The sequence below is a fragment of the Electrona antarctica genome (assembly GCF_951216825.1).
Source record: "Electrona antarctica genome assembly, contig: scaffold_466, whole genome shotgun sequence".
NCBI classification, from domain to species: Eukaryota; Metazoa; Chordata; class Actinopteri; order Myctophiformes; family Myctophidae; genus Electrona; species Electrona antarctica.
Window position 1 is genome coordinate 25,001 of NW_027638172.1, and position 12,500 is coordinate 37,500.

At 49.3% G+C, this 12,500-nt stretch overlaps 1 protein-coding gene across 1 annotated transcript in view; it reads left to right on the forward strand.

Moving 5' to 3' along the window:
* The window catches only part of LOC306918330 (extracellular matrix organizing protein FRAS1-like), a gene marked incomplete at both ends in the record, with an annotated part of 85,094 nt that overhangs the window by 18,127 nt on the left and 54,467 nt on the right, over window positions 1–12,500 (forward strand). Inside the window, 4 exons of the mRNA XM_079531217.1 lie at window positions 1–28; window positions 1,862–2,055; window positions 6,637–6,753; window positions 10,164–10,278. The exon at window positions 1–28 is cut by the window's left edge and continues 129 nt beyond it. Coding sequence (XP_079387343.1) covers window positions 1–28; window positions 1,862–2,055; window positions 6,637–6,753; window positions 10,164–10,278 — 454 coding nt within the window. The remainder of the gene's footprint in view (window positions 29–1,861; window positions 2,056–6,636; window positions 6,754–10,163; window positions 10,279–12,500) is intronic.

The window sequence follows — 12,500 nt, forward strand, 5'->3', positions numbered from 1 at the left end:
ACCATCGGAAACTCAACGCCCAAATACGGTACCGATGACACTTCAAATATAGCCCCTCCCCCTCCCGATAGCCCCTCCCCCTCCCACTAGCCCCTCCCCCTCCCACTAGCCCCTTCCCCTCCCACTAGCCGAACAGTGGTGCAGCGGCGGCCGAACGGATTGCCGAGCGGTCTTGATACCGGAAGGTCGCCAGTTCGAATCAGCGGTCTGACACGTTAAAATTACCACCGCTGAAGTGCCCTTGAACAAGGCATTGAACCACTACGATGAAATGTTCTATGAGCAGGGCCTGGCTGGAAACAAGTTCTTGAGCTTAGCCCAGATACCCTGGGTAAATATAGTAATCATTTCATTTCATTTCAGCCCCTCCCCCTCCCACTAGCCCATCACCCTCCCACTAGCCCCTCCCCCTCCCGCTAGCCCCTCCCTGTGACAGCCAAGTCTATGGTTTGTTTAGAACACTTACGGCGTAAATTGTTTGCCAGCCAAGTCTATGGACTTTATATGTTTGTTTTAGGGGTTGCCGCAAGACACCATGTGGCCGATATAAATACAGTGGGCCTTAGATATAGACAGAGTTAATGGAGGCTCTCCTACATAGACTCCTATTGGTCACTTCATGGGGCTTCAGTCCAATGGAGGCTCTCCTACATAGACTTCTATTGGTCACTTCATGGGGCTTCAGTCCAATGGAGGCTCTCCTACATAGACTCCTATTGGTCACTTCATGGGGCTTCAGTCCAATGGAGGCTCTCCTACATAGACTTCTATTGGTCACTTCATGGGGCTTCAGTCCAATGGAGGCTCTCCTACATAGACTCCTATTGGTCACTTCATGGGGCTTCAGTCCAATGGAGGCTCTCCTACATAGACTCCTATTGGTCACTTCATGGGGCTTCAGTCCAATGGAGGCTCTCCTACATAGACTTATATTGGTCACTTCATGGGGCTTCAGTCCAATGGAGGCTCTCCTACATAGACTGCTATTGGTCACTTAATGGGGCTTCAGTCCAATGGAGGCTCTCCTACATAGACTCCTATTGGTCACTTCATGGGGCTTCAGTCCAATGGAGGCTCTCCTACATAGACTCCTATTGGTCACTTCATGGGGCTTCAGTCCAATGGAGGCTCTCCTACATAGATTTCTATTGGTCACTTCATGGGGCTTCAGTCCAATGGAGGCTCTCCTACATAGACTTCTATTGGTCACTTCATGGGGCTTCAGTCCAATGGAGGCTCTCCTACATTGACTCCTATTGGTCACTTCATGGGGCTTCAGTCCAATGGAGGCTCTCCTACATAGACTTCTATTGGTCACTTCATGGGGCTTCAGTCCAATGGAGGCTCTCCTACATAGACTCCTATTGGTCACTTCATGGGGCTTCAGTCCAATGGAGGCTCTCCTACATAGACTCCTATTGGTTACTTCATGGGGCTTCAGTCCAATGGAGGCTCTCCTATATAGAGTCCTATTGGTCACTTCATGGGGCTTCAGTCCAATGGAGGCTCTCCTATATAGAGTCCTATTGGTCACTTCATGGGGCTTCAGTCCAATGGAGGCTCTCCTACATAGACTTCTTTTGGTCACTTCATGGGGCTTCAGTCCAATGGAGGCTCTCCTACATAGACTCCTATTGGTCACTTCATGGGGCTTCAGTCCAATGGAGGCTCTCCTACATAGACTTCTATTGGTCACTTCATGGGGCTTCAGTCCAATGGAGGCTCTCCTACATAGGCTTCTATTGAGAATGGGGACAACCAACTGGGACAAGTCCTGGACCAGAAGTAAGCATAAATGCATTGGACTCAGGCAACAGCCCAGCTTTAATGATCATTAGTCATGTTTTAAACCCTAACCCAGGTGAGGTGGTACTGGTGCCCATGCCAGCAGACAGTCCCATGGGGTCATCATGGCAGCCGCCCCCCCCCGGTGGGGGGGCAGACGACACCTCCACCCCCACCAGCTCCTTCACCCAGCAAGATGTCAACGAGGGCACGGTTTGGTACCGCCACCGCCGCACCGCGGGGACGGGCCCAGACTCCTTCACCTTCCAGGTCTGTTTGATTGATTGATTGATTGATTGATTGATTGATTGATTGATTGAAGTATGTATTAACACCCTGAGCGCACATGACGAAGTTCTCCGCCTTTTCAATTAGTAACGCCCTGCGCTCAAGACGGAGATTATTGATATCAAAACCGATCGCATCGCTCCACAGGCTGGGAGCATCGCTCCACAGGCTGGGAGCGCATCGCTCCACAGGCTGGGAACGTCGCTCCACAGGCTGGGAGCGTCGCTCCACAGGCTGGGAGCGCATCGCTCCACAGGCTGGGAGCATCGCTCCACAGGCTGGGAGCGCATCGCTCCACAGGCTGGGAGCATCGCTCCACAGGCTGGGAGCCCTTACCCCTGTGTGGGATCACTGGTTAGACTGGCATAGTGTCGACCCCTTACCCCTGTGTGGGATCGCTGGTTAGACTGGCATAGTGTCGACCCCTTACCCCTGTGTGGGATCGCTGGTTAGACTGGCATAGTGTCGACCCCTTACCCCTGTGTGGGATCGGTGGTTAGACTGGCATAGTGTCGACCCCTTACCCCTGTGTGGGATCGCTGGTTAGACTGGCATAGTGTCGACCCCTTACCCCTGTGTGGGATCGCTGGTTAGACTGGCATAGTGTCGACCCCTTACCCCTGTGTGGGATCGCTGGTTAGACTGGCATAGTGTTGACCCCTTACCCCTGTGTGGGATCGCTAGTTAGACTGGCATAGTGTCGACCCCTTACCCCTGTGTGGGATCGCTGGTTAGACTGGCATAGTGTCGACCCCTTACCCCTGTGTGGGATCGCTGGTTAGACTGGCATAGTGTCGACCCCTTACCCCTGTGTGGGATCGCTGGTTAGACTGGCATAGTGTCAACTGTCAACCCCTTCCTTACCCCTGTGTGGGATCACTGGTTAGACTGGCATAGTGTCGACCACTTACCCCTGTGTGGGATCGCTGGTTAGACTGGCATAGTGTCGACCACTTACCCCTGTGCGGGACCGCTGGTTAGACTGGCATAGTGTCGACCACTTAATAATAATAATAATAATAATAATAATACATTTTATTTATATAGCGCCTTTCAGGTCACCCAAGGTCGCCTAACAAAACAGAAAAGAAATACAATATAATAAAGCAAGTTTAAAATAAACACAAAGGCCTGCAGCAGACCTTTACTCAAGGTGAGCATAGGCTTGTCTGAATAGGTGAGTTTTGAGGTGGGATTTGAAGGTGGGGAGTGAGTCCATGTTTCAAATGTCAGGGGGAAGGCTGTTCCAGAGGCGAGGGGCAGAGCGGCTGAAAGCTCTACCCCCCATGGTGGACAAACGAGCTGGGGGAACAGTGAGGTTGGTGGAGGAGGCAGACCTGAGTGCCCGGGTGGGAGTGTTGATATGGATGAGATCAGACAGGTATGGGGGGGAGAGGTTATGGATGGCATTGAATGTGTTGAGGAGGATCTTGAAGTCTATGCGGTATTTGATGGGTAGCCAGTGGAGTTGGTGCAGAACGGGGGTGATGTGGGAGATGGCAGGGGTTTTGGTGATGATGCGGGCTGCAGCGTTCTGGACCAGTTGGATTTTATGGAGGAGTTTGTGGGGGAGACCGAAGAGAAGGGAGTTACAGTAATCGAGGCGGGAGGCGACCAGAGAATGGACTAGGATGGCAGTGTTGTTGGAGGTGAGTGAAGGGCGGAGGCGGTTGATGTTGCGAAGGTGAAAGTAGGCTGACCGGATGGTGTTATTGATGTGGGTATGAAATGATAGGGTGCTGTCGAGGACGACACCCAGACTCTTGACCTGGGGGGAAGGGGAAACCGAGGAGTTGTCTATGGTGAGTGTAAAACTGGGCTGCTTGGTGAGTGAGGATTTGGTGCCAATGAGGGTTAACTCGGTTTTATTGCCATTTAGTTTGAGGAGGGATGAGGTGAACTTACCCCTGTGTGGGATCGCTGGTTAGACTGGCATAGGGATGAGGTGAACTTACCCCTGTGTGGGATCGCTGGTTAGACTGGCATAGTGTCGACCACTTACCCCTGTGTGGGATCGCTGGTTAGACTGGCATAGTGTCGACCCCTTACCCCTGTGTGGGATCACTGGTTAGACTGGCATAGTGTCGACCCCTTACCCCTGTGTGGGATCGCTGGTTAGACTGGCATAGTGTCGACCCCTTACCCCTGTGTGGGATCGCTGGTTAGACTGGCATAGTGTCGACCCCTTACCCCTGTGTGGGATCGCTGGTTAGACTGGCATAGTGTCGACCCCTTAACCCTGTGTGGGATCACTGGTTAGACTGGCATAGTGTCGACCACTTACCCCTGTGTGGGATCGCTGGTTAGACTGGCATAGTGTCGACCACTTACCCCTGTGTGGGATCGCTGGTTAGACTGGCATAGTGTCGACCACTTACCCCTGTGTGGGATCGCTGGTTAGACTGGCATAGTGTCGACCACTTACCCCTGTGTGGGATCGCTGGTTAGACTGGCATAGTGTCGACCACTTACCCCTGTGTGGGATCGCTGGTTAGACTGGCATAGTGTCGACCCCTTACCCCTGTGTGGGATCGCTGGTTAGACTGGCATAGTGTCGACCCCTTACCCCTGTGTGGGATCGCTGGTTAGACTGGCATAGTGTCGACCCCTTACCCCTGTGTGGGATCGCTGGTTAGACTGGCATAGTGTCGACCCCTTACCCCTGTGTGGGATCGCTGGTTAGACTGGCATAGTGTCGACCCCTTAACCCTGTGTGGGATCGCTGGTTAGACTGGCATAGTGTCGACCACTTACCCCTGTGTGGGATCGCTGGTTAGACTGGCATAGTGTCGACCCCTTACCCCTGTGTGGGATCGCTGGTTAGACTGGCATAGTGTCGACCCCTTACCCCTGTGTGGGATCGCTGGTTAGACTGGCATAATGTCGACCCCTTACCCCTGTGTGGGATCGCTGGTTAGACTGGCATAGTGTCGACCCCTTACCCCTGTGTGGGATCACTGGTTAGACTGGCATAGTGTCGACCCCTTACCCCTGTGTGGGATCACTGGTTAGACTGGCATAGTGTCGACCACTTACCCCTGTGTGGGATCGCTGGTTAGACTGGCATAGTGTCGACCCCTTACCCCTGTGTGGGATCACTGGTTAGACTGGCATAGTGTCGACCCCTTCCTTACCCCTGTGTGGGATCGCTGGTTAGACTGGCATAGTGTCGACCCCTTACCCCTGTGTGGGATCGCTGGTTAGACTGGCATAGTGTCGACCCCTTACCCCTGTGTGGGATCGCTGGTTAGACTGGCATAGTGTCGACCCCTTACCCCTGTGTGGGATCGCTGGTTAGACTGGCATAGTGTCGACCCCTTACCCCTTTGTGGGATCACTGGTTAGACTGGCATAGTGTCGACCCCTTACCCCTGTGTGGGATCGCTGGTTGGACTGGCATAGTGTCGACCCCTTACCCCTGTGTGGGATCGCTGGTTAGACTGGCATAGTGTCGACCCCTTACCCCTGTGTGGGATCGCTGGTTAGACTGGCATAGTGTCAACCCCTTACCCCTGTGTGGGATCACTGGCAAATTCATAGATACCGATATGAACCGAATAAGGGCTGTTACCGATACAGTATCGGGACATCTCTAATATTTTAAAAATATATATGATGTTACATTCATTAGAATTAGTTCCGTGTTAACGGTAGACAGAGCGCAGGACGGACGGACGGACGGACCCTGCTATCGCAGACAGGCAAACAGACAGAATTGGCATATTGCTCATAATTGTCTCCACCAGGCCGAAGGCATGGGGAGAGAGTATGTTTTGCACTCCGTCCGTGTGTGTGTGTGTGTGTCCGTCCGTCCTTCCGTCCGTCCGTTACCAGCTAATCTCCAGCACCGTTAACCCGGTCGATGCCAAACTTTGCACACACACTCCCTGGATACCAACGATGAACCTCTGCCCCGCCTTTTCCAGAACGGCCTGTTATAGCGCCACCATGAGGCAGCTTTTCAAATTTTTTACCTAAAACTGCACCGATCTGCGTGAAACGTTGCATGCACACTCCCTAGAGGCCAAGGACAAACCTTTGACCTGCATTTTCCGCATCTGCCTTTTATAGCGCCACCAGGAGGCCGACTTTTGTAAAACACATTTTTTTATATTACTCCTCTAGATTCTGTCCAAAAATCTCACAAATCGTTACACAGTATCTCTATGGTCATGTGCTCAAGTTGGATCAGTCCGATATTTCATATTCCATCCTAATTGGCTATAATTGGCTTTCACAGTTTGCAAGATTGCCCCGTTTTGAACAAAAGCCTCAAATCATGAACGCAGCATGCAATTTACGTGAAATCTTTCACACATTTTCTTACTAGGCTGAGGAATATATCCCACCCTTTTCACATTGGCCTGTTATAGCGCCACCAACAGGTGGCACATTTTTGGAACAAAATGCCTCAAATCATGCAATTGCCATTAAAGGCAAACATGTTTATATTACTCCTAAACATTTTGCCAAACATCTCACACAGTCCTATCCTCCTGGTGGAGACCTGTGCCTGGGCACTTTTTCTAGTTACATGTTGTGGTCCCGCTGCTATACTCTCAGGTGTCTACAGAGGGCGCTCCAGACACGCAGAGCCCCGCTCAGACCTTCACCATCGGAGTGCTGCCCCAGACTCCCGGCTTCCCTCAGCTCGCCAAAGACTGCGAGCTACAGATCACGGTGAGGGACAAACTTCTGCCTCTGCTTACTGTAGCAACGCTACCGTGAACCGTCCCATTTACCCATTTTGGGCGGGAACCCCTTTTGGTGTTAGCATTATGTTTAGCTATTGAAAAAAAGCAGATCTACAAGCTCATAGCGTGCCACCGAGTGGCGCGTTATGAGCTTGTAGGTCTGCTATTTTTGAAAAATCGACTCACATAGAAACAGCTTTTTCAGAAAACTGTCATTTTCAAACAGACATTTATAGAATCTGATCTCAGGCGTAAATGGGTTAATGATAGTAACACACACCCTCTGCTCACTGCAGCAACACTACCGTTCTGTTAATGATAGTAACACACACCCTCTGCTCACTGCAGCAACACTACCGTTCTGTTAATGATAGTAACACACACCCTCTGCTCACTGCAGCAACACTACCGTTCTGTTAATGATAGTAACACACACCCTCTGCTCACTGTAGCAACACTACCGTTCTGTTAATGATAGTAACACACACCCTCTGCTCACTGCAGCAACACTACCGTTCTGTTAATGATAGTAACACACACCCTCTGCTCACTGCAGCAACACTACCGTTCTGTTAATGATAGTAACACACACCCTCTGCTCACTGTAGCAACACTACCGTTCTGTTAATGATAGTAACACACACCCTCTGCTCACTGTAGCAACACTACCGTTCTCTTAATGATAGTAACACACACCCTCTGCTCACTGTAGCAACGCTACCGTTCTGTTAATGATAGTAACACACACCCTCTGCTCACTGCAGCAACGCTACCGTTCTGTTAATGATAGTAACACACACCCTCTGCTTACTGCAGCAACGCTACCGTTCTGTTAATGATAGTAACACACACCCTCTGCTCACTGCAGCAACACTACCGTTCTGTTAATGATAGTAACACACACCCTCTGCTCACTGCAGCAACACTACCGTTCTGTTAATGATAGTAACACACACCCTCTGCTCACTGCAGCAACACTACCGTTCTGTTAATGATAGTAACACACCCTCTGCTCACTGCAGCAACACTACCGTTCTGTTAATGATAGTAACACACACCCTCTGCTCACTGCAGCAACACTACCGTTCTGTTAATGATAGTAACACACACCCTCTGCTCACTGTAGCAACACTACCGTTCTGTTAATGATAGTAACACACACCCTCTGCTTACTGTAGCAACACTACCGTTCTGTTAATGATAGTAACACACACCCTCTGCTCACTGCAGCAACACTACCGTTCTGTTAATGATAGTAACACACACCCTCTGCTCACTGCAGCAACACTACCGTTCTGTTAATGATAGTAACACACACCCTCTGCTCACTGCAGCAACACTACCGTTCTGTTAATGATAGTAACACACACCCTCTGCTTACTGCAGCAACACTACCGTTCTGTTAATGATAGTAACACACACCCTCTGCTCACTGCAGCAACACTACCGTTCTGTTAATGATAGTAACACACACCCTCTGCTCACTGTAGCAACACTACCGTTCTGTTAATGATAGTAACACACACCCTCTGCTTACTGTAGCAACACTACCGTTCTGTTAATGATAGTAACACACACCCTCTGCTCACTGCAGCAACACTACCGTTCTGTTAATGATAGTAACACACACCCTCTGCTCACTGCAGCAACACTACCGTTCTGTTAATGATAGTAACACACACCCTCTGCTCACTGCAGCAACACTACCGTTCTGTTAATGATAGTAACACACACCCTCTGCTCACTGTAGCAACACTACCGTTCTGTTAATGATAGTAACACACACCCTCTGCTCACTGCAGCAACACTACCGTTCTGTTAATGATAGTAACACACACCCTCTGCTCACTGCAGCAACACTACCGTTCTGTTAATGATAGTAACACACACCCTCTGCTCACTGTAGCAACACTACCGTTCTGTTAATGATAGTAACACACACCCTCTGCTCACTGCAGCAACACTACCGTTCTGTTAATGATAGTAACACACACCCTCTGCTCACTGTAGCAACACTACCGTTCTGTTAATGATAGTAACACACACCCTCTGCTTACTGTAGCAACACTACCGTTCTGTTAATGATAGTAACACACACCCTCTGCTCACTGCAGCAACACTACCGTTCTGTTAATGATAGTAACACACACCCTCTGCTCACTGCAGCAACACTACCGTTCTGTTAATGATAGTAACACACACCCTCTGCTCACTGCAGCAACACTACCGTTCTGTTAATGATAGTAACACACACCCTCTGCTCACTGCAGCAACACTACCGTTCTGTTAATGATAGTAACACACACCCTCTGCTCACTGCAGCAACACTACCGTTCTGTTAATGATAGTAACACACACCCTCTGCTCACTGCAGCAACACTACCGTTCTGTTAATGATAGTAACACACACCCTCTGCTCACTGTAGCAACACTACCGTTCTGTTAATGATAGTAACACACACCCTCTGCTCACTGTAGCAACACTACCGTTCTGTTAATGATAGTAACACACACCCTCTGCTCACTGCAGCAACACTACCGTTCTGTTAATGATAGTAACACACACCCTCTGCTCACTGCAGCAACACTACCGTTCTGTTAATGATAGTAACACACACCCTCTGCTCACTGCAGCAACACTACCGTTCTGTTAATGATAGTAACACACACCCTCTCCAACTGGCACACTGTGTGCTCGTTCACCTCTAGAGGGCAGTGTGGCACCAACTGGCACGCTGTGTGCTCGTTCATCTCTAGAGGGCACCAACTGGCACGCTGTGTCCTCGTTCACCTCTAGAGGGCAGTGTGGCACCAACTGGCACGCTGTGTGCTCGTTCACCTCTAGAGGGCAGTGTGGCACCAACTGGCACGCTGTGTGCTCGTTCACCTCTAGAGGGCTCCAACTGGCACGCTGTGTGTTCGTTCACCTCTAGAGGGCTCCAACTGGCACGCTGTGTGCTCGTTCACCTCTAGAGGGCAGTGTGGCACCAACTGGCATGCTGTGTGCTCGTTCACCTCTAGAGGGCAGTGTGGCACCAACTGGCACGCTGTGTGCTCGTTCACCTCTAGAGGGCAGTGTGGCACCAACTGGCACGCTGTGTGCTCGTTCACCTCTAGAGGGCTCCAACTGGCACGCTGTGTGCTCGTTCACCTCTAGAGGGCAGTGTGGCTCCAACTGGCACGCTGTGTCCTCGTTCACCTCTAGAGGGCTAGTCTAAAAAGTTCTGTTCCCATAATAAAGTTGAATATAATACGCCTGTGTGTGTGTGTGTGTGTGTGTGTGTGTGTGTGTGTGTGTGTGTGTGTGTGTGTGTGTGTGTGTGTGTGTGTGTGTGTGTGTGTGTGTGTGTGTGTGTGTGTGTGTGTGTGTGTGTGTGTGTGCGTGTGCACGTGCAGGCGTTGGAGGACCGTGTGACAGTGTTAACCCCTTCCGCTCTGTCCTTCGTGGACTCTGAGTCTCCCAGCCATAAACTCACGTACAACGTTACCAGAGCCCTGCAGCATGGACAAGGTACTGCACGCACGCATGCACGCGCACACACATTTCCATACTTTCCAGTGTTCTCTTGCAACAGGAAGGCTCCATTATTCCAGTGTTCTCTTGCAACAGGAAGGCTCCATTATTCCAGTGTTCTCTTATAACAGGAAGGCTCCATTATTCCAGTGTTCTCTTGCAACAGGAAGGCTCCATTATTCCAGTGTTCTCTTGCAACAGGAAGGCTCCATTATTCCAGTGTTCTCTTGCAACAGGAAGGCTCCATTATTCCAGTGTTCTCTTGCAACAGGAAGGCTCCATTATTCCAGTGTTCTCTTGCAACAGGAAGGCTCCATTATTCCAGTGTTCTCTTGCAACAGGAAGGCTCCATTATTCCAGTGTTCTCTTGCAACAGGAAGGCTCCATTATTCCAGTGTTCTCTTGCAACAGGAAGGCTCCATTATTCCAGTGTTCTCTTGCAACAGGAAGGCTCCATTATTCCAGTGTTCTCTTGCAACAGGAAGGCTCCATTATAACCAGGAAGGCTCCATTATTCCAGACATCTGATAAAATCATGTCATTTAAAGCTGCCGCTGTAGAAATGATGACCAGGAAAACCATTTAAAAAGAAGCCGTGTTTTTTTTTTATTTATCTGCTCATCATAATCCCCCGGTCGCTGCAACACATTTTACACTTTACAGCATCTCGTCACATGTCCTCGTATTTCACACACACTTTACAGCATCTCGTCACATGTCCTCGTATTTCACACACACTTTACAGCATCTCGTCTCAATGTCCTCGTATTTCACACACACTTTACAGCAGCGTCTCATGTCCTCGTATTTCACACACACTTTACAGCAGCGTCTCATGTCCTCGTATTTCACACACACTTTACAGCAGCGTCTCATGTCCTCGTATTTCACACACACTTTACAGCAGCGTCTCATGTCCTCGTATTTCACACACACTTTACAGCATCTCATCTCAATGTCCTCGTATTTCACACACACTTTACAGCAGCGTCTCAGTAGAGTATATATGAATAGAGACGGCACCCGGAGGAAGCCCTGAGGCTGTTTCATAGTGAACGCTGTTTCATAGTGAACGTTGTTTCATAGTGAACGCTGTTTCATAGTGAACGCTGTTTCATAGTGAACGCTGTTTCATAGTGAACGCTGTTTCATAGTGAACGCTGTTTCATAGTGAACGCTGTTTCATAGTGAACGCTGTTTCATATGTGAACGCTGTTTCATAGTGAACGCTGTTTCATATGTGAACGCTGTTTCATAGTGAACGCTGTTTCATAGTGAACGCTGTTTCATACGTGAACGCTGTTTCATATGTGAACGCTGTTTCATAGTGAACGCTGTTTCATAGTGAACGCTGTTTCATACGTGAACGCTGTTTCATACGTGAACGCTGTTTCATACGTGAACGCTGTTTCATATGTGAACGCTGTTTCATACGTGAACGCTGTTTCATACGTGAACGCTGTTTCATACGTGAACGCTGTTTCATAGTGAACGCTGTTTCATACGTGAACGCTGTTTCATACGTGAACGCTGTTTCATAGTGAACGCTGTTTCATAGTGAACGCTGTTTCATAGTGAACGTTGTTTCATAGTGAACGCTGTTTCATAGTGAACGCTGTTTCATAGTGAACGCTGTTTCATAGTGAACGCTGTTTCATAGTGAACGCTGTTTCATATGTGAACGCTGTTTCATAGTGAACGCTGTTTCATAGTGAACGCTGTTTCATAGTGAACGCTGTTTCATAGTGAACGCTGTTTCATATGTGAACGCTGTTTCATACGTGAACGCTGTTTCATACGTGAACGCTGTTTCATATGTGAACGCTGTTTCATACGTGAACGCTGTTTCATATGTGAACGCTGTTTCATACGTGAACGCTGTTTCATATGTGAACGCTGTTTCATAGTGAACGCTGTTTCATAGTGAACGCTGTTTCATACGTGAACGCTGTTTCATACGTGAACGCTGTTTCATACGTGAACGCTGTTTCATATGTGAACGCTGTTTCATAGTGAACGCTGTTTCATATGTGAACGCTGTTTCATACGTGAACGCTGTTTCATACGTGAACGCTGTTTCATACGTGAACGCTGTTTCATAGTGAACGCTGTTTCATAGTGAACGCTGTTTCATATGTGAACGCTGTTTCATAGTGAACGCTGTTTCATATGTGAACGCTGTTTCATAGTGAACGCTGTTTCATAGTGAACGCTGTTTC